This window comes from Platichthys flesus, chromosome 1 (assembly GCF_949316205.1).
Source record: "Platichthys flesus chromosome 1, fPlaFle2.1, whole genome shotgun sequence".
In the NCBI taxonomy this organism is placed as follows: Eukaryota; Metazoa; Chordata; class Actinopteri; order Pleuronectiformes; family Pleuronectidae; genus Platichthys; species Platichthys flesus.
The window spans coordinates 20685404-20707735 of record NC_084945.1 but is presented as its reverse complement, the minus strand read 5'-3'; the positions used below and the strand labels follow the sequence as shown (position 1 = coordinate 20707735).

At 41.4% G+C, this 22332-nt stretch overlaps 1 protein-coding gene across 1 annotated transcript in view; it reads right to left on the bottom strand.

Moving 5' to 3' along the window:
- Positions 1-21917, bottom strand: part of hcn4 (hyperpolarization activated cyclic nucleotide-gated potassium channel 4) — a 73314-nt gene extending 51397 nt beyond the window's left edge. Inside the window, exons 1-2 of the mRNA XM_062393750.1 lie at positions 21195-21917; positions 654-1077 (exon numbers count right to left, since the gene is read on the bottom strand). Of these exons, the coding sequence (XP_062249734.1) occupies positions 654-1077; positions 21195-21874 (1104 nt within the window). The 5' untranslated portion in view covers positions 21875-21917. The remainder of the gene's footprint in view (positions 1-653; positions 1078-21194) is intronic.
- Between the last annotated feature and the right edge of the window lie 415 nt (positions 21918-22332).

The window sequence follows — 22332 nt, the reverse complement described above, 5'->3', positions numbered from 1 at the left end:
GTTTGACTAGCTTCATCAAACAATACCCTTGTACAACAGTCAATCATTGTGTATTCCTTGGTATTTTCTCTGTGTGAATCAACTTGCTATCATGCAGGGAAGGGATGCCACGGCCTGGAAACACTCGTACTGGAAAATAGACTTGTGACAATGCTGGTGTTGGCTATGAGTCCAGACATTTTGCAAAAGTCGGCTCCTCGATCTTTAACATTAGATTTCACCTTGGGTAGCTGAACTCTTATTGAGCACTTGAAGGTGTGTGTGTGTGTTTGTGTGTGTATGTGTGTGTGAGGGTGAGACAGCATTGAGAGGAAATATTGCCTCCATATGCTGCCACATTCTCTAGACAAAGTGTGTGGACTCCCTCATGGAGGGTAGTTGCTTTACCAATTTGTACGGGTAGATTTCAACCACTACTCCTTAAAATGGAGATAACCCTTGGAAACAAAGGCTAGGGAGAAGGGGTGATACAGTGATACTTTCTGTGGGGTTCTAGGTCAAGAAAAAATACTGGGGGTGTACAAGAACCAGCGAAGGTGTCACTAGAGTTTGATGGGATAGGAGCTTACACTGGTGTCGGGTGCTGTAAACAAAATTGTGCATATCATATCATACAACACACATACAGTAAACACTGAGGTGTCCTTCCATACCTCTTCCCACTGGTGGATGTAGCGAATGAGTCTCGAGAGGCGCAGAAGTCGAAGCAGACTGAGGATCTTAGTGAAGCGGACAATCCGCAATGCGCGCGCCGTCTTGTAGAAATCTGAGTCGATGCGTGTCTCCACTATGAGGAAGATGTAGTCCACAGGAATGGAGGAGATGAAGTCCACCACAAACCAGCTGCGCAAGTACTTAATCTTGATCTTCTGCGGATCCAGAATGATTTCTGTGTTGTCCTCCTTGACAATGCCTGTCCTAAAGTTGAGGACCAAGTCCATGAGGAAGAAAGTGTCGGACACAACGTTAAACACGATCCAGGGGGGCGTGTTTTCATCCTTGAAGAACGTTATGCCCACCGGGATGATGATGAGGTTGCCAACCATCAGTAGCAGCATGGTCAAGTCCCAGTAAAACCTTGATAAAGAGAAGAACAGAGAGAGTTACAGGGTGGCAGACTGTGCTCTATAGTTCAAGAACTCGTTGTTTATGGTATGATGCATGATATACACTCTATATATCCGGGTTCCAGCTGAAAGAAAATCATTACTGCCACTGCTTTAGGTTGCCTTGTGTCATGCCAGAGTAACCACTCCCCTGCTGACCTCCTTCAAACTGCACTTTAACACTTAACACCAACACTAATCAGAAGTTATTAGGACATCAACAGAACTTGACATTTAGTTAGTGTTTTTTGGATTCACTCTACAATTTATGAGGCATGCATTTGGTGTTGTGCGGTGGGGTGAAAGCAAACTTGCAACAGTACACTATGAAAATGGTGTAATAACCTACAAATATATAACCTCTCCACCATGCCAGCAGACAACTCAACATGATGCAAGCTATTTGTGTTTAAATCGTAAATCACAACTCAAAGGTTAGTGAAGGTTAACTGTTAATTACAACCTGCACTGTGACCTCGTTCATCTTCCAAACCTCGGAGTTTGGATATAAATTGCACTCTTGGCCGGCTTAGTAATTGAATCCAGATTGGGTCTTTTGTGTTAAAGGTGATATATTCTGGATGCTCCACACAATGTACCACAGGCAGGAGCTCTGCATTGTGCGGTGAGCTTCCTATGATTTATCCTCCCACCGTTAACTGGGACATTAAGGTCTGTCTCTGAGCAAAAACCAATTTTAAGAGAGGGGCCATAAGATATAAAGAAGACATTATGCTACATACATAACCAGGGTAGGAGATACATTTTTCCCGGAAGTTGGCTAGAACACCGCAGGTATTAACCGCTCTTTTACTTTGTTGCGGCTGATGTCTATTGATTTCATAGTTCATTCACGGTGTGTTAAAGTAAAGGTACCATGCACTGACTGACAACTGCTGGAAAGCTGTTTTTCAGGGAACAACATGCCAATACTAACTTTAATTGATTAGATTGATCTAAAATAGCATTTTCTCTTTGTCTGATGCTTTTAATGTGCAATAAACATTTGAACTCAAAGAATCTAACCACTATTCTCTAAATCCCCATCAATGTTTCTAAAACATTGATATCCATATTGCTATTAAAGAAAGGTATTTTTATTCAATATGCCAACTTTGATGCACCTAATATTTTTTTGTAAGTAATATTCTAATTCCTTTTTTTTTTAATTTTTCAGGTCTTCAATTAAACTTGAATAGCTCTAAATTTCTTATGCCATTGTTTGGCACGTTTGTCTCAGGGGATAAGAAATATATGGACAGGCTTTACATCACTTTCAGCAAGAAAAATGAAAACTACACATGCTGCCATGTCCCAGGTTGTAACGTGCTTGTATTTACAGTTTACAAGAGCATGCATACATAAAGATACATTACACACCAAGACACATCTAGGTTTCATGACTATTTCAGACCTAGACACACACTCACACTGAGGAAACAGTGACAGTAATTGGAATTCTTCAAAGTAAAAGAGTGTCTTCTGTTGTCAAGTGGAGTTATATTTAGACAGACCTTGCCACCACTGTGTTTGCTCATGTTACGACTGAAACCCCGAAAGGACAAGGAACAACTTCAAAGCAAGAAAAGCAAACATAGGTAATGATATTTGTTCTTCATAATGCTATGTTTCCTGATATTAAAAATGCTAGATAGCCTGTGCATGTGGATGAGCTACACAGCGTGCCAATAGGAGTGCTCCCAGCACTTGACATGGTGTGCTAACATTGAAATAAGATAATCATTTTTCTTTCAGTACCTGTTACAGCAGAAAATCCTCACTTTAAGTTTGCTCTTTGCCTCAGCTGTGACCACACATACATTGTATCTACACTATTGAATTAATGTGTCAGTGTCTTTGCATTTTTGCAGCTACTTTATAACAAAATACTTAACAAAACAGCCGATGATCAGTGTAGTGTTTAAAACAGCCCAATGTATTTTTCCCTTCTTCCAAACTACACTTGTTTTTGTTCGTTTCACTATAATAAAATCAGTTTGAATCCATCTCAATAAACATCAACACTGCTTTCATTGCTGTTAAGGTCACATTATCATTGTGCAGCAATGCATTTAAAGTGAAAACTGCAGTACCCAGCCAAATTAAACATAGCTAGTTATACTGATCTTAGACAGCATCTGGAATTCCTTGGCTAGTGGAAATGAAAACTGAGGCATTGTCCTTTAAGATGGAATTCAAAAAGAAGACGGTAATAATAAGCATCCATTTTCTAGACCATGCCTCTTCCCCGATGTCAGCTGGTATTGGCTCCAGCACCCCCACGTGTATTTGTTCTCACAGCACATCGACCACTTCTTTAGCCTCTCCTGTGTGTACAGCATTTATTTTTCATCCTGAGATATTTGCATCCTTGTTGTTTTGTTCAGTTTTGTTGTTTGTCTCATGTTAGTGCGATATAAACGCACCACCTCGCTCACACTGAATTATCTGGACAATATCCTGCTTTATTCTCACACGGGCTCGGAGAATGTGTAGGAGAAACTAATTCAGACATTTGCATGCTCCCACACTGAATATTCACTCGTCAGGAGAACATTCAGTGGATGTTCAGTGCATGTCTGAAAGCAGGTATGTAGAGACAATCCCATTAACACCTACTGACAATTTTGAGTCGCCAATTAACCTGATAAAACCTACACATACAGAGGCAGATCATGGAAACTCCACACAGAAAGAGCCTGTGAAAGGCCATAGAGAGGAACCAGTGCTGACCGCTTAATGCTGCCCACTTAAAAAAAACAACAACCTACATATCTATGAATACAATATAGCACCAGCAAATCCTCATGCGGTAAATGTGTGTGTGATAAAATGCATACCACATGCATAAGTTACTTGCAAGTACATCATGACAAGAGTAACATGCCAGCAGCTCTGTGACGCTGCACACTGGGACCCTTGTAGTGACAACACTAACACGCTTAAGCAAACATGTTGAGCAGATATCATGTTTACCATGGAAACTTTAACTTGATACTGCCGACACACTAACACTGCCATCCCTGGAGCCACGAAGCTACTGTGGTTAATACAATTAAACACACTCTGAGATCAACAACAGGGGGGCTTTCAGAACAACGAAAAAAAGGCATGCCATGGTTGTGGTTGCCTGACAAAGATGTCAAACCTTTTAGCAAAACCTCAGCCAGCTGTTAGATGTTAATGTATGAATGACAGAGTGAGGAAAAAAACTAAAAGAAGGAGAAAACAGCGCGAGAGGGGAGTTCCTCAACATCTTTACAGGAGGAATAACAAGACAGAATGCTATTTAAGACCTCTGAATGTCACCCTGACATAACAAAGCCGCAGCTGCCACCTGCTTGAGCAAGCCTCACTGGTTATAGGAGTATGGGGATTGGTAAGATTAACAGCAGCTGCTGTATGCTCATAGTACAGAAGCATCTTACCAAATACAAAGAGGAAGTCATGACAACTATCCCTACATAAAAGAGAAAAACAAGAAAGATCATCGTCTTTGTAATTTTTCATGGTACCATACCATCAAATTTATTTTCACAATAAAACCAATCATTCAGGTGCAGAGATCCACATGAAAGTTAAGGAAATCCAGAGACTGACCCCCCAATGGTATTTTGGGACAAGTAACTAAGCATACAGAATTTCAAAATGCGGTGTAGCAGTCCTGATGTATTCTATTTTCTTATGTACATGTAATCTGTACACATGCTGAGTGTGTGCATGTAAGTGTGTGCCTGCCTGTGTATAGTAAATGCTCATGATTTCTACTTTTCACTTCTGCAGTTGCTTCCTAATGTAGGTCAGTCCACGTAAACATAAACAAGGATCCATTTACTGTTTTTTATTATGCACCGGGACCCTGACATGGAGGAATATTGTTCTATAAATACAGTAGGGGATGTTAGGGAAGACGTTTCAATGGCATTAAACAATTTCATATCACTGTGTGCATCCAAAATCAAAGACCCACACTGCATGCTGGTGAACAACCAATCTTCAAGGAAAATAAAAGCTAAATACAATGACCTGGCAGACGTGATATTAAGGTGATCCTCTCAAGCTTGGATGGCGATAGAAACTTTTTCTATGTATTATTTATAAAGTTTTAGAGGTCAAGCAGCACTGTTCCCTTACAGCAAGAAGATTACTGGTATCCAATCCCTGTTTGGGCAGGTTTCTTTTGTGTGGAGTTTGCATGTTCTCCCAGTGACTGTGTGGGCTTTTTCAAGGTCCCTAACTTTGCTTTGACAGTCCAAAGACATTCAGATTGGAGCTAGGTTAAGTGGAGACTCTAACTAGGGCTTGAATTTTGTTGAAAACATTGAGTATAAAAAACTTCAAATGAAAATAAATAAAACGTCTGATAAAAGACAAAACTCTATTCATGCATCTATGAATCTCCAGAGATCATCAGAGCTGTATGTATTAAATGGTCTGTATTTATATTACTGTACAGTTTGGCCATTCAGCCATTCACACAAATTTATGTGCAGCACACAATCACATATTGCTGTCACAGCCGTCAGGTACAAATTGGGGCGAAGTATCTTATCCACACAGAATTGGAAGACTGAGAAATCGAAACCTTACCTTCTGGATAATGGGCAACACCCTTTACCTCCTGAAACAGCCTTTAGCACAAACTGTGGTTAATTGTTGTGGCGCAACTAGGGAATAAATGCTAGAAACTGATTTAATGATTAGAAAAAATGGCTAAAATAAAAGTTAGACTTGGTCTGTTTGCAGGACTCGAGTGAGACTATTTAATTTCTTTAAATGGGACCAGCATAAGCTGACAAACACTGTAAACACTGGGAAAGAGGCGCAGTAGCATGGCTCACACCTTACTATGGTGCTGAGGGTTCGCTGAACCGATGAAGGGGTCCCTGACATTTTGCAGTCTGAAGGGACAGAGACTGCAGCCCTTTCGGCTCTCCTGTGGGATGACCAGGGACAGCAGGAACATGTTGTCACCATCAGAGTGCATGTCACTACATGATAAGCCTCTCTCCTTCTCATCACCCTCACAGCCCACGCCTACCTGTAGGAGACTGAGACTCAGAGGTGGACACTTGCTCAACTTTCACAGTAGCCCAGATGTTTAAATTGAGGTGGCAGGCACAAGAGACACATGAATAGGTTATATATAGTGCTATATATATATATATACACAGGGAGAGTATTTGAATTTGTTTATGCCTATGTGCACTCTTGTTTTTCTATTTCTCTTGAAGAGATGTCTATCTGTTGGCCACCATGCTGGGAGAATGATGGCATCACATACAAACAACATTATCTGTCATGTCAGGTAAAAGTGTCAGACAGCATTTAAAAGTGTCCCTCTTTTATTACATGACTGAATGGGAACAGCAGAGGAAAAATGAGTGCTCTCCATAGACACACACACATGCACACTCATTGACGCACAAGGACACCAGCCGACATTGTGTGCACTGTAAATGTGATCTGCGCTAATCAAATGATTGAAATGTATCTGTTTTTGCATAAAAAAGTTTCTTTGTTGAATAATTAATTTGCTTGCTGTGTTTGTTTGCTTGCTCCAATTTTGTCTGGGAAGATTTCTGTTATCAGGGTCCTGCTCAGACTATGCCTGAAAATTCTGACTCCAAACTCCACACAAACAGCCTGGTTTTATTTTGACCAACACACATCAACACACAGCTCCCACAAACCCTGTCTTCTCTTGTCAGTTTAACATATATTTAAATACCAAAACTCCAGGTATGAGAGAAAAAATATCACATGTTTCTTTTTTGAAACATTCAATGCTGGAGCAATTTCTATTAAAAAGATAAGGAAACAAACAAAACAGAACTTTGACCATGACCTTGAAAGGAAAGGTATTTTGAAGGTAAATATTGTGCATCAACACATTTGACAGTTTATCCTATCAGACCTGTGCATCACTATGAAGAGGACTGTGTTATATGTTAGTGTTGGTGTAAACCCATGTATTTCACCGGAACTGTTTCTCTGTTGTTAGCTTAGCAGCCTAAGCCAGATAAACAGCACACAACAGCACTGAATGTTCGGAGGAAAGTTTTGCTACTGAGCAGAAATTAATTTCATGACCACAAATGACAAGATGTCAGAAATAATCTACTTTGATCATTAAATTAAGACACTTTGAACTATTGCTAGGATTCTTCTGGTAAAGGATAACTTGTAAACATCTTTGTTTAAAAAATCATATTTTTTGTTTGTGAAAGCTGCATTAGATGTTGCATACAGACAGACGTCCGCTCTAATGATCACTTACAGCTCAGACAGGCCAGAAGCTGCAAGTCTGCTCACTAAATCCTCTGCACTGTTTGTGTTAACTGGCAACAGGCTGACGTCTGCAGACAGCTGTTAGTCTGCATTAGCTCTCTGGCATGGACAAAATTAACTATAATTCACACACTAATATTTTGTCCACATTGTAATGACTTGATTTCCACACAAAGCGGCCGTTTGACACAACACATCGTTAAACACTTGATTGCTGTTGGCCTACATTGAAGCCGCACGAATAGTTTTTTTGGCACCAGGTTAACAAGAGCAAACACAGCACCAGCCAAATGAAGCCTGATGCTATTTTTGAATGAATACAAGAAATGGAGTGAAATCAAATCAAGCATAAAAAAAGCTTTTGTGAGAGGTTAAAAAATCACTTAATTTTACGTAAGCTACAGCCACAGGGAGAGGAGAGCTATGATAAAGCCTGTCACACTTTAATGAGAGAACATCTGTAAAGACAAACCACAAGTATTCTATTGTGTATTGTCCATAAAAAGTAAACCAAAGGTTATTTAACAAGCCAGTTATCAAACACTGCAAGATATGACTGTTGAGGAGAAACAAAAAAGAAGTTCCGGTTAAAAGGGTTAATCCTATTTTTGGTGTCACCTGCTCCAATGAACTGTCATAACGCTGCTGTCTTTGCTAAGCACAGCCGGCAGGCACACTGCAAGCACATCACTGACACTGGGACTGTGTGCAGTCGCAGGTGGCTATATTTAGTTGAGGCACAATGTTTTATCAAACTCAGGCTTAGAAGATTTAATCAGAGGTATTGAGGCAAATCTCCCCAACCTTAGGCTAAGAGAAGAAAGGGGGGATGTTCCAAATATCCTCTGTAATGGAAAATCATACCACTATACTATATTACATATTATCTCTGTTCATGTATACCATTTCTGCTTGTGTAACTGCCAAGATGACGTCAGATTCACAAATATGAGATATAAAGGGCAGGGATTTTACTTTTCACCTGGTTCACACACACGCACGCACACACACACACACACACACACACACACACACACACACACACACACACACACACACACACACACACACACACACACACACACACACACACACACACACACACACACACACACACACACACACACACACATCTCACCCCTTTACCAAATCTGCATTAAAGCAAATGCCTGGGAATGTTACTTTTTATTCCCTCTGCAGAATGATCTTTGCATGCACTGCGATTGTCTGACCTTCCTTGCAGGGAATAAAGTATACTTAAAGACTTTTAATCTCAGATCTCTGTATTTCAGAAGTCTCACCAGGTCAAATTTCAACCACACTGATGAGGGGAGAGGAGTAGCAAAAATGAACTGTAAGGAGTCAACCTTAGCTAACACTGCTTAAAGAGATCCAAAAACAAGATTACAGATGGTTCTTACTAGTAGGACATCAAGGTATACCGGCACAGCCCATGATCTTTCATTCACCTCTAGAGCTTTGTCTGGGACTGTGATTCAACATTGACAACAGAAAGACAATACGAAGGCCAATGTCACATCTGGCCTGTTTGCTTGGCCTGTGGTGATGCTGGTTGCAGATTTATTTCTGACACCGAAAAAGTGACATGCTCTAATTGAGCCACGGCAAGTAAAAACCTGCTACTGGACTCAGTCCATAGAACCCTGAAGCCTCTGCTATACAAATACCTGTTCAATTCCTGTCATTTCAAAGCTCAGCAAAGCTCGACTCAGTACCTCAACTGGATAATCAGTTGTTGTTGTTGTTGTTGCCGCCATTGTCATTGATGAGTCCCACCTGCTGCTGCTACAGGGCACTGCTCACCTGTTTATTCAAATTGTATAACAATACACTTACCAAGTGTGAGGTAAATCAGATATGGGAGCCAGTCTTCCAGACACAGATTCCTGTCATCATTATTTGAATAGGTGTTTGACTCTTTGCACTTGCAAATGTAAAAAAAAAGCTGCAAAAATTCAAACACAAGTTCAGCAAATCTGAAATTGATTGACATATCTTTCAAAGCACAGACTAAAACATCTAAATCTGAGTTATTAGATACTTTGTACTTAAAATTACTCCCACGTCTACATGTAATTAAGTGTTAAGCCTTTTATGGGGATTTTGGCTTCAACTGATGTAAAACATAATTTTCTAAGTGGATCACAGGGTGTATTTACAAAACCACAGCACATCCCTTTCATAATCCTCTATTAATGCTTTAAAAGATTTTAAAATCATTAATTTGTGTGATAATACGAGAATTGATTGGAATTAAACGGCTTTGATTCACTTCAACTTTATTCAAAATCACAAATTTAGGGTCGGAATTTTACAGGGAAACTCACTCTCATCTGTAGCATTGGCGCCAGACACTCAAGATTATGCCCCAGATCCACACAGTGAAAGAAGTCCAGCCGATAAACTTGCAGGGATGTTTGAAGAGCTCAGAAGTGTGCACTTAAGAGCTCTGACTAAATCATGCAATCAATAGAGGTACTTTGAAAAATAACCGGATGTTATCAGGGGAGCCCACTGAGAAGAATGTTCAGAAGAAGTCTCTTTCTGGCCCCCTTTACATCCCACTGGGATACTTTCTATTTATTGGGTTAGGGCTGTTGATGGACATGCTCTGCCCGGTCCCTGAAGTGGCTACTCAGTGTCCCTGTCCTTGTCTCCGCCGCCTCACAGATTCCTTCCTAGCTTCACAGAGGAGAACTTGCTGACAATCTGCTCTGAGAAACAAAAACTGTACAAAGGTAATCTGCAGTCTCAGGAGAAAAAAAGTAAACAGGGAGACAGTGAGTGGCAGAGTAAAGAAGCGGAGAGTAAAGAAAGCTCTCTAGCAGGGGCCATCAGCATCCACTTATCCACTAGCATATGGCAGTATCTGCACTCCGGCTTTGTGGCCTTTCATCCTGCCACTAATTGCATCTATGTTTTATCACAATGCCTTGCTATCTCTCACAAGGTCCTTAGGGTCATGTCAGAGGGTTCCCCTGTCAGCCAGCCACAGAGTGTGGCAGAGAAAACATAGGCCAGAGCCTCCCAACTGCTGATCACATCATAAATATATACTCCACCAGCAACCTGCCCACACTTGAACAGGAGAAAGCCAGGGGGAGATTTAGATGGCGCAATGGGCTTTCTCTTAAATAGATGAAGTGCTATTATAAAATACAGTGTGTAATAGCGGCTGCTGGTCAGGCAGTAGACCATGCCCTTGTTCTAGGCTGCACATGTGCCAGGCCATTATCTTCACTACTTTAGGGGCTGCAATCAGCAAATGGAGCGCCTAGAACGAAAGGCTTTTCTGTCGATGTTCAAAATGCTAATCTGAGGTCAAAGGGTGAGAGGAAGAGCAGGGGCTCAAAAAGAAAAAGAAAATGAGGAAATAGAGATAGAAAATTAGACTCTGTACAACATGAGGGCACAGTCAGAGAGTGTGAGGAGTTTGTCCTCTAAAGAGATCATCTGTTTTTACTATGAGGTGTAGCTTTGGAAACGTAACGCAATCTCTCCGAAAAAAAAATTAACGGAAAAATGAATTATGAGGTACATTCATGCATGTATTCTATTGCTTATCCTATAAGGGCCACTGTGGGGCCGGAGCCAATCCCAGCTGACATTGGGTGAGAGGCGGGCAACATTCTCGACAGGTCACCAGGTTGTCGTATGGCTGATGAAAATAACCATTCACAACTATAGTCCATTTAAAGTCTCCAATTTACCTAACCCCAATCTGGAATATATGCAAACTCCACACGGGAACAACACATCCAATCAGATATTCAACCTTCTAGTATGAGGTTTATTAATACTAAAACAGATTTAATCCAATCTGAGTTAGTTTTTTTCTGTCCCATATTCAACCACACACTGGATAACTTAGTACAACCCACAACTGGTGTCGGTAAAAGAGGACATGCGATTTCGTAAAGAGATGGTGAAGATAAATCACACACATACACACACGCACAAATACACACATAGGAGAGGAGAGGGAAAAATCTGTCTCTCACCACTGCATGTCTCATAATCCAGCCATTTGTCTAAGTGTTCTAGACCCACAGCATGTGGCGGAGCGAGGCCTAACACATTGATCCAGGGAAGCATTTCCTGCGAATCTTGTAAGCGACACACAGAGTTCTTTATTCAGCGCACTGGACTCTTGTCCACTCTGAGTGGAAACCCCACTGTTTCCAAAGTGCTTTAGCCTTCTATACATTCTTGCAGAGTATGGAGAGGTCCTCTGTGGAAATGCCATTGACCTGCCAAGTCGGCTGGGCACAGATGCTTGAGATAGAAATATTAACAAGGGAATGATGGACGTCGCAGGTAAACAACAAGTATAGAGCCTGAAGGATCATTATATTTGAGGATTTGCAAACTCTCTGTGGCTCCATCATACAGATGTCAATTTGGCATTTTTTGTGACTTTTATCACGGCAACTCATAATGTGACTCAGAAGGGTGTATGGCCTCTGTTAGCCTGGTTGCACTCCTGACAATGTCAGAGCATGCTCCTGGTGAGTTGGTGTATGGTAACCTTGGGCATCAATGAGCTCCTGCACTGATACATAATGCCTCATAGGTGCTCCATTGGATTTGGGTCAGGGGTTCGAACGTGAGAGCCAGTCAGTGGCATCAATGCCCTCCACATCCAGGAACTGCCTACACACTCTGGCCACATGAGGCCGGGCATTGACCTGCGCCAGGAGAAAACCAGGGCTGAAAATCGCTCTGAGGATTTCATCCCAATACCTAACAGCAGTCAGGGTACCGTTGGCTATGACATGAAGGTATGTGTGACCCACCGCCAAACCAGTCATGCAGGATGAAGTTATAGGCAGGATAATGTTCACCACAGCATTTCCAGACTATTTCACATCTGCCAATTCAAGTGTTCTCTGGCGAATGTCAATCGAGCTGCCCGGTGCTGGGCTGCGAGCACAGGTCACACTAGATGATGCCGGGCCCTCATGCCACCCTCATGTACTCGAGTAACCTGCTTGAGGGCTCTGGAAGAGCTACTCCTGTTCCTCCTCATACAAAGGAGCAGATATAGGTCCTGCGGCTGGGTTGATGGCCTTCTTCGGCCCTGTCCAGCTCTCCTTGTGTACCAGCCCGTCACCTGGCATCTCTTTCATGTTCTTGAGACTGTGCTGGGAGACACAGCAAGCCTTCTTGTGACTCCACGTACGGAAGTGCCATCCTAGAGAGCCTGGACTACCGGTGCAACCTGGTTGGGCTGCAGGTGACATCTCCTGTTAAAAGTAGTGACAAGGACAGTAGCAGAACACAAGACTAGACCAGAATAGTCACGAAGGATAAGGAGAGAGAAATTGCCCCAAAAAACATTCCCTTTTTGGGGGTTGTCTTGCTTTTGTCCCTCTATTGCACCTGTAGTCATTGTTATTTGCACCAAAGCAGGTGCAATTGATTCACAATCACTTTTGCTTCCTAAATGGACAGATTGATAAACCTGAAGGTTAACTGACTTGGTGTTATACTGTGATGATTAAGTGTTTCCTTCATTTTTTTGGGCTGTGCATTTCTATCAAAGACAAGTTGGCATAATGGATTTCCATTCTCATTCCCCTTACCTTAACCATCATAGTTGAATGAAAAAGCCAAACCTTAACCTTTTTCTAACCCTTAAACAGCCCTTGAAAAAGTGAGGGCCGACCAAAATGTCTTTACTTTCCCAAAATATCCTCACTCTATAAAGTCTATGCTCAAAATGGTCCTCACAGAGAAATACATACAGGTACCCACCCAAACAAAACACATTATATACATCACCTACAGTACTATTATTATTTCTGGCAAACTCTTGTTACTGAACTTTATAAAACTTTCCCATTAAGCTGATTTGGTAATGATAGGTGTCAAGGTGCTTTTGGATACGACGTTTCTTCTATTCCGTCCGTCCCCTGAAGCAACATACAGTGTCAGTGCCAGGTTCACATCTTGGCCATTTCCTATCTGATTGGGGGGGACACAAGGGATGTGAGAATCCACCTGGGACACAGTCTGGGCTGAAAAGGTCAACCAGTATATTCTACCTATAGCAGGATCTATGTGAGAGGAAAAGAGGATGCAGCATGCATCCAGAGGTCAACCAATAGGACGGGGTGATTTGGTTACTAAACAATACATTAAAACCTATAGTTATGATTAAGGCAGAATTTAACACTGAGTAGTCTCTCAACATGTTTCTCCAACTCAAGGACAAATCAGGGTCAAAATGTTGTTTGCAGGTAATTCTTGAATTTATTTCCACTGCATGTGGTGCAGAGGGACCTCCTTTCATGTATTAGGTTGGTCTGTGCATTAGGTCACATTCAGTGGTGCATTGAGTTGCCTTAAAATGCGACTGTTTGTCTATGGAACCTCATAGCTTTGTTCAAATTAGCAAATCCAAGCCATCTGGCTACTGACTAAGCAATAACAAACCAAGAGAAGTACATGCAAACAGTGTTTCTTCTATACTTTCACTAAGTGCTGCTGATCATGGAAACTGTTGGGTTTCTCTCAATAAAAACACAAGGTCTCAACCTTTCTCTGTAAAGTGCCTTGATATATATGTTGTGATTTGATTCCATACAAATAAAACTGAGCTGAATGGTATGTATCATCCAGGTCTGTGTGTGAATTGCGTGCCACGACACAGACATCAGAGAGGAGCGACAGAATTTATTGCTGGCAACCAAGTTGTTTTTTGCTTTTTAAATGTTTTTCAATATGGGATAAATTCATTACACAGTTAGGAAAAGCAATAATACCAGAGAGAATTAAGGTTAGTCTGGTTATGAATTAGGAGTTGATGCAGAAGCCTGAGTCACTGCAGTGCTTGTAATCAAAGTAAAGAATGCCCTCTTGGGTATCGTTTGAAGATTACACCTATAGACTCTGTGTTGTGCTGATTGCCCTTCTTACGGCACTGATTACATGTCAGAGTCAAATTAAAACTAAATGTTTCAAGTGAGATTTATGAGTTTATGAGTCCCTATTGCGTCAGGGTGTAAAATAATTGCCTCTGTGCCACAGGAAAGGAAAACACAAGAAGCATACAGTAGGTATCACTATCACACTCAGTTATACAGTACTTATTTAAATTCCTTTAATTGGCACAATAAGCACTTTTGTATGATATTGGCAAATGCATTTCAATTGACATGGTATATATATTGCAATATGTATCGTATCATACTTTGATATATTATATCGTGAGGTCCTTGCCAATACACAGCCCTGCTTAGGATTATTACATTTTAGACTTTTTCAGACCATGCAGAAATCCTGTCTCTCCCACACAACTTCTCCTCTGCATGAGCCACTTGTCAAACCATGTATAAAAGTCTGAGACCCCTTATAATAACATTTGAAAAGAAATTTCAAATGTGACCCGATAATACATTTTCGACATTGTCCAAACCTGAAACGTTGAGATAAGTGAAACTGACACATGAAACTGTGGTCAGTGGGACAATAATCACATCTGTCCAGTGGCAAGAGAAATACATTTGACACTGAAATGTGTTGAAAGAGGATCTCGCCCGGTGCTGTGAATCCACCTGGAGAGATTATAAATTGATGTTGCAGCGCAGAGGATGGTGAAGCGGGAAGGACACATAACATTATATGTGTCAGGTGACCAAATACATCAAGCAAAGCAGCTAGGTGACACTTGGGGCCCAGAAAATGCTTGCAGCTGGCTTTCCCATTTTCAAAATGTATATGATGTCCAATATAATCTCACCTGGAGATTACTTTCCCAAGGTTAAACTCAGCTCTGCCAAATAAAATGATGTTTCTCTCTGGTTGGAATGTACAAACATGCAGAAAAAAAGGGTAATTTTTATACAGTTGTAATCACGTGTCCTGATTTCACACTCCCTCACAAAAGTGTGCCTGGCGAGAAGGTCACATGGTACCACTCAATCATTTTTGCCACTATGACAGGCAACCTTCCACCCACCGACCACGCATGCACATCCTTCCTGGGCTCCCTCCATTAAATAAATTGTGTAGTAATAATCTCTTGGCATGTAATATTCGTGGTTGAGCACAGCAGCCTATTTTGATTACCCCACTTTCAGGCCCAGCCAGAACCATCTGTAATCCCAGTGTTTTACCCGCACCTAATTAAAGGAGGAATTATTTAATGGAGACTCAAGAGAAGAGAGTGACATTCATCCTACAGTTTCATCTCAAGCAGCCTTTTTATCACTTCAACAGTGCAGTATGGACTTTCTTTTCTTTATTCCAGGCCTGTTGATCTCACGTGGATCTCATAATCCTCATCTACTGTACGTGTACTATGTTTACATAGAAACCAATATTCCAACTACTGACCTAGGCAACTAGGCAAATATAACAAAACAGACAAATTACAACCACTACACCATTATGTCCAATTTTATTTCTACAGTTTTAAAACCTCCTTCAAATTTTTCCATCTTGTTAATACCCAGGACGTGAGTCAGCAAGCATTTGGTAACTACTGTATTACGATGTTACAAAATGCTGGGAAATACAAAGCCATTAAGAAGTAAACATGACTACATAATGTGACTAAGGTCAGAAAAATCCAAATGTCTGGATTGGATTATTGCTTATTCCGAGAATGTCCTTAATCAAGGTAATTAGAAAATAATCTTAAAAAAAGTAATCTGAATAATCTTATTCAGATTATTGCCTTGATCAGGTTAACATTGAAAATTTGTGTCAACTAAAACAAATTCATTGAGACTTACTTCTCCAAAAAACAGAAATACAAAAAAACTGTTGAAATTGGGCTCCAAACGTTCAGGCTTTCTATGTCTCATCTGCTGCATCTCCAGAACCTCATCTTGACCTTAGTGTAACTCTCACTCAGACTCCTGCCACTGCCACAGGGAGGGGGAATCACCCTCGCCACAGCTGTGTATGTTTCTCCATCTCATTTTTCAATAAATCCACCCCCACCGATGTCAAGCCTGAGGCCCCGCAGGATCCAAACAAATCAATAGCAATACGCAGTCTCAATCACCAGTAATCAACCTGACTGAAATAGAGAATGTTATTTAATCTGACCACACGCACTAACAAGTGTTCACTGGTACAGTAAGTGTGCTTTTCAAACCCAAAACACTTTACCTGTTAGTTTCTACTAAGGCTTGATATCATTTGAAATATCTCTTTAAAATTAATCAAAAGAGTAAAAGCTATGGAAATTATTTTCTGAAAACGCTTAGGCAGTGTAAGTTAGGTTACCATTCTCTTAAATATTGTGAGAATCTCCTTACGGTTTTTGACTTTTTAAGATTGAGATATGCACATTTTAAGTAGATATGTTAATGTGTGAGAAGCTGCCCCCCCCCCCCCCCCCCAAAAAAAAAAAAAAACATCTTACTATTTGGGTTAATGGAGGAAATTAGAAATGCTATGTGTCACTTCATTAAATGAAAGAAAATATCAGAGCAGAAAATGGTTAATTAATAGGTACAATTTGCCTTTAAAACAGTGAAAACCGTCTCATTTATTAACACTTGCCAAAAAGTTACATCCCTTGAACTCTATCACAGTCTTAATGTGCTACATTTGCTCTCCTTCCTTTTAGTGTGTTCTCTGCAAAGGAAAAATTACAGAAAAAAAATTTGAAGATGTCCTTTTTAGAGGATTGCTTTTTGCTACTGTCTAGGTACATGTCCTCTGGGAAACAGAACTGGATGTGCAGGAAGAACAAAGGGCTGTTGAAAAGTGGACTTTGCAGAGAGGATGGAAGGATTCACATGACTGTAGCGAAGGGATTTAACTGATTGACAGAATCTGCGGGACGGCCGACCCCCTTCACTGATAGCATTGGCTAAACAGTTCTGAAAGGAAAAGGAGGAGCTTAATAGAGCCTTCAGTGCAAAAAATAAGTTATAATGTGCGACATTTCTCTTCTATCTCTCCAGGGAAATGTGGAAGACTTTCCAACAGATGTGTCCTCTGGGCTCTGAACCACAAGATAATTAAAAAGCCACTTGCCGATCAGAGCGATGCATTCAAATATTGTGCCGTATCATTTGTCTAGAGCCCTGCACAATGCTGCTGCATTGATAGAATCTGGTCAATAGGCTCTCACCTGGTTTTCATCATGGAAAGAAAGAGCATTATCCTTTCTGTGAGACTGATATCCTGTTGCCAATCGAGCAGAGAAATAATCTGTTTCTTTTAAAAAGCAGGGCGTAACAAATCTATGACTTTGATTTCCCCCATTTTATGATCAAGGACACGTATCAGCAAAAGGTCTCAGCCAGCTTGTAGAGCACATCAGCTTTCAAACAACAATCATAAAGTCACATTTTCATGATAGAGATATAAGCAGAACCGCTATCACACAGAGGCATTCAGTCAGGAACAGAGAGGATGCAGTAACCTCAGCACCAATCACATGTATTGCTCAACAATCCTATCAAACCACCACAGATATTTTATGGTCATCTTCTGCCTAGGGACAGTAATAACCATCCTTATTTATGACTCTGTAAACCAGTCATTTTTTATGAATGCTTGTTTCCTCTTTTTAATGGTTAAAGATGTCACCCTGCTGTTAAGTGACCACATCTGTGCACTGGGAGACACTTGTTCAGGATCGAAGGAAGCTGTTCAGCTTTGGATCTGGAAATGAGGCTGTAGATTGGATTATGATGCCATTTTTAATCCGTCTTTTCCCCCATTGCAAGATATTGCTCCACCCCTGCTTCTTAGCGTTATACAATACTTGACAAGAGGAGATTTTGCTGAATTCTGGCACAGTGATGACTATGTGATTCCCTGTGACACTCTAATTTGAGCTTATAGTGCCAAAGCTTTGATGCAGACATGGGAATACAACTTTTAGTCACAGAGACCCTTCGACTTGGTAGCCCCCATTAAAAGGTCCCATCTCATCTCCTTGTATACTCTAACTACAGTCATCTTGTCCTGTTTCTCATCCTCGTTTCTGAGAACTATCATGTTTCTCGTTCAGTTCATTAAAAAAGGGTCTGTAGCTCCTCTCAACATGCTGTGTTAACTGACATGAAGCATTTTACGACAAACATGAAAATAGGGTTCAAATATTATTTGAAGCATTTTAATACAGATACAAAGCTGTTGACTTCTATCAGTAAAGACCTTTTATCATTTAAATTACTTTAATGAGTGATTATTGTTGGTTTATATTGATGTCTTTTCTTAGTCACAGAGAATTGCTCAAGAATCTTTTACCAGAGTCTACATTTTTTTCTACTCTCTTGATTGAGTGTGACTTGGGTTTTAATTGTAGACTGGAGTGATTACCTAATCATTGTTGAGCACTTGGACCACAAGCTAACTGAGCTCAGATCGCCCATATGGTTAATTGTGGTAATATACAGTATCCACCCTCAGACCCCTGAAACAAGTTAATGGCTCATCCTCAATTTTCCAACAATTCTCGCTCTGCACTTTCATTTATCTATTTACTTTAGAACATCTCCCAGAGAGGGACACGTGTATATCCTTTCAACCGTAGTGCGGTGTAAAAATGAATACCCTGTTTCAGCGTCTTTGCTCAGAAATACTTCAAAACTCACCACTGGTGCCAAATCTATGACCTTTCAGAATCAGGACAGACTCTCTGAGCCCAAAATCAGCCTTCCTCGTGACATTAAGCACAGTGAGTAAGAGAGCAGTGGGCTCAGAGGAAATACAACCAACTGGGAGGAGCATGACAAAAATGGCAAACTGTCATAAACATATCTCACTTCTTTTTTACGACCTGTCATGTGCGGATATGGCAATAATAGTTACCATCCAGTTTGATGTCTTGTTATAAGCATGATACCAATATGTTCCAATTGCCTTTTACAGATTTGTGCTTGTTTTAATGTTTTAACTGAGCAAACACACATGCTTCGTAGAGACAGACAGCGAGTTAATGCAAAATAAAACAAAGACAGATTGCAAAATAAAACAATAGAGTTGATCACCTGTGTCTGTATCAAGGGTAAGATTAGCCGAAGTGTGATGTTAAATATTTCCAGAAATCCTATCTTGATTTTACACTAATCGCTCCTCTAAATGATACGCACATAGAGTTCACTTAGAAAACAAAGACTTTTCATGACAGCTTTAGACAGCTGACGCAGTAGTTCATCCTAAATCCAGAATTCATCAGAGAACATCCAGTGATGTCGGCCACCGCAGCGTGTTCGTCCCTTCTCTCAGGATAAACCGGCAGATAAATGTGTCTATTCTCTGTTCCAGGAAGAGTCTTATTTAGCCTTTGCCTCTGACTCCCCGGCCCTGTGAGCAACTTGCGCTACAACTCACATGTCTCTCAAAGTCAGACATCTTGTTCTTGAGGGAGAAAAGAAAAAAAAAACTGAACCCTTTTGCGGTCAGTGATAGATTCTATATCGCATGTCATTAAAACCAGCACAGACAGGCTGCCAAGACAGCATTCAATGTCACAGACAAGGAGAAATGTTACAGTATGTGTAACAGGGATGATACCGCTCTAAATACTTTTACATCAACGCTTATGTCTCTGCAGGATTGAAATGAAAGGTAGGGGACGCGTTGGTGAGCTAAATGCCACGGCTGACACAGCTTGTAATGAAATAGTTTTGCCTGAATTATTAAACTAGAGGAGAAGGTCTTCAATTAAAAAAGGTTAAGGTTCATTACCCGCTCACGATAGAAGGTACGAGGTTGTCGGAGTAGATGTACTTTGTAAAATTTGCTTTAAGTGGATTGGCTGAAGGAAGCAAATTACGTATGTTTCAATCATGAGCTCCATCTAACAATATCAGGCTCATAGACACACCTGTTCATGCTTTAGTGTATATGGAATCAAGCCACACCTTGACTTTTTTAGGTAATACATGTGCAGTTCCCTGTCACCTCTTACAAACAGGACATCTGATAAGCATGTGTATGCATTTGAGTTATACAATTTAGTTTCATCCAATATTTAAAATAACTTTGTAATATCCAGAAATCTTGCAGGCAATGACAAGGGACCTTCAATTTACTCATATTTAATAGTTTAGAGCCTCTGTGTGGCCATCAATCAGATGTATGTGGCCAATAACATAGTCAAGGACATTAACAAGGAAACTTGTGTGACAACAATAGTCTTGCCCTAGACTTTCTCACCAAGATTTGCTGCTGTTGCCAGAACCAGGGACAACACTGTTCAAATAGACATAAAACATGTGGATCCATTCAAAGTTGCTCTTCAACTAAAAATATTCATCACACATAATTCAAGTAAAATTATTGAAAAAAGTTGCTTTAAAAACAATACCATGAATAAAGGCATACGAAAAGTCAACATGTCAGCTTGATAGTGTGAATTAAAGGCCTCAATTTGATAAATGAGGTATCCTGAACACATGTTTCCTCTGGTGGAGAAGAAACCATTAAAAGGGATTCAATTATTTATCAATTTGGAGCATCTACCCAAGTTAGGTAAACTGCCCTAATTAACAAAGGTTGTGCTTCAAAAAACAAAACACTCTGTCTACAGGACTCCTTACTAATGAAATATTCCTACTCCTGAGTAATAGCACTTGAAATGTGTAATTATGTGTAATCTTTCAGGATGAAGGAGTAGGGTACTATAAGTGATGGAAGTGGGCAAAACAATGACTGGGCTCCTATTTAGGTGATTAATGTCCTAATAAACAAACTGAGAGAAACATCTGGGACCGTGTAAGGCGGCCACGTTAAGGTTAATGCTTAATTCTATAACATGTGTTGTTTTGGAGAACATGTGTTAAGGTGTTCGAATACCTGAAATCACTGTATGGGTGAATTATCCAAAATCCAGCGGATTTAACCCGCTCTTGTTCCCTTTCCACCGCCTTCTCACTCCCAAACATCCTCAGAGAGAACTTGTTGACCCCCGGTTGAAGCATCGCTCCAAACTGTCTGTGCATGAACCCAGCCTGATATAATCTCTCGTCGTCCGGCAGAATTTGGTCGATGCCGTCCAACTTTATAAACCCTGACTGCTGACCCGGGGACTCGCTCTGGGCAGCGCCGCCACCGCTGGCCCCTTGCGCGCCTTGGTCCGGCGGCCCCTCACCGATGGCTCCGGGGGGGGTCTCCTCGCTCGGGGTGACATCCCCCTCGGTGATCAGGCGCCTCTCCTCCGCCGAGTCCGAGTCGTGCACATGCCGGCTCGTGATGGAGGAGAGGCTGCCTCGAAACCTCCGGCAGTCTCCATTCGAGCTGGTCTTCATCGGTCTCCCCATGTCCGTCTCCATGATCACGGACTCCCCACTTTTAGTCTCCCCGATGCCTTTGCAGCTTCCCCCAGACGTCGGCGACGGCAGAGGCTTCATCCTGATGCTCTTCCTCCGGGTGTCCTTGTCTGCGTCTTCTCCCTCGCCCATTATGGATGATTTCTGTCCAATGTGCTGGGGCAAACTGTAGAGCCTTTTACGCATGGAGGAGTGTAACCTGTCCATTATGACATTGAGACCCAGTGGAGGAAATGAAATAGATCCAGTTTGTTGTTAGGATGTGTTGAGACGGTTGTTGCCACCAGCCCCGCGCTCCCTGTGTGCGTGTGTGAGAGCGATCAGTCTGGAGCTAATCTGAATCCCTGAAAGCCTGCTGCACATGACATGGACCGCCGTGGCTCTGCTGGAACAGATGAGACGCACTCCTTCCCACAAAAACACTACCTGACACTATGCATTTGTCCTCACGCGCGGGCTGCACGCACCGCTTGGCCACTGCTTCTCCGATGCTCATCTTTGTGCCGCTTGGACATTGTGCGCAAAAAGTGGAAAAAACTGCTTGAAAGTCACCTTAGCGTGACATGTGAGGGGATGTGCCCGACTGACGGGGATACGGAGACGAGGGAAAGGTCATGCAAGACGAAGGATGCTCTGTTCACCAGATGCCCTGCCAGCTGCCATCA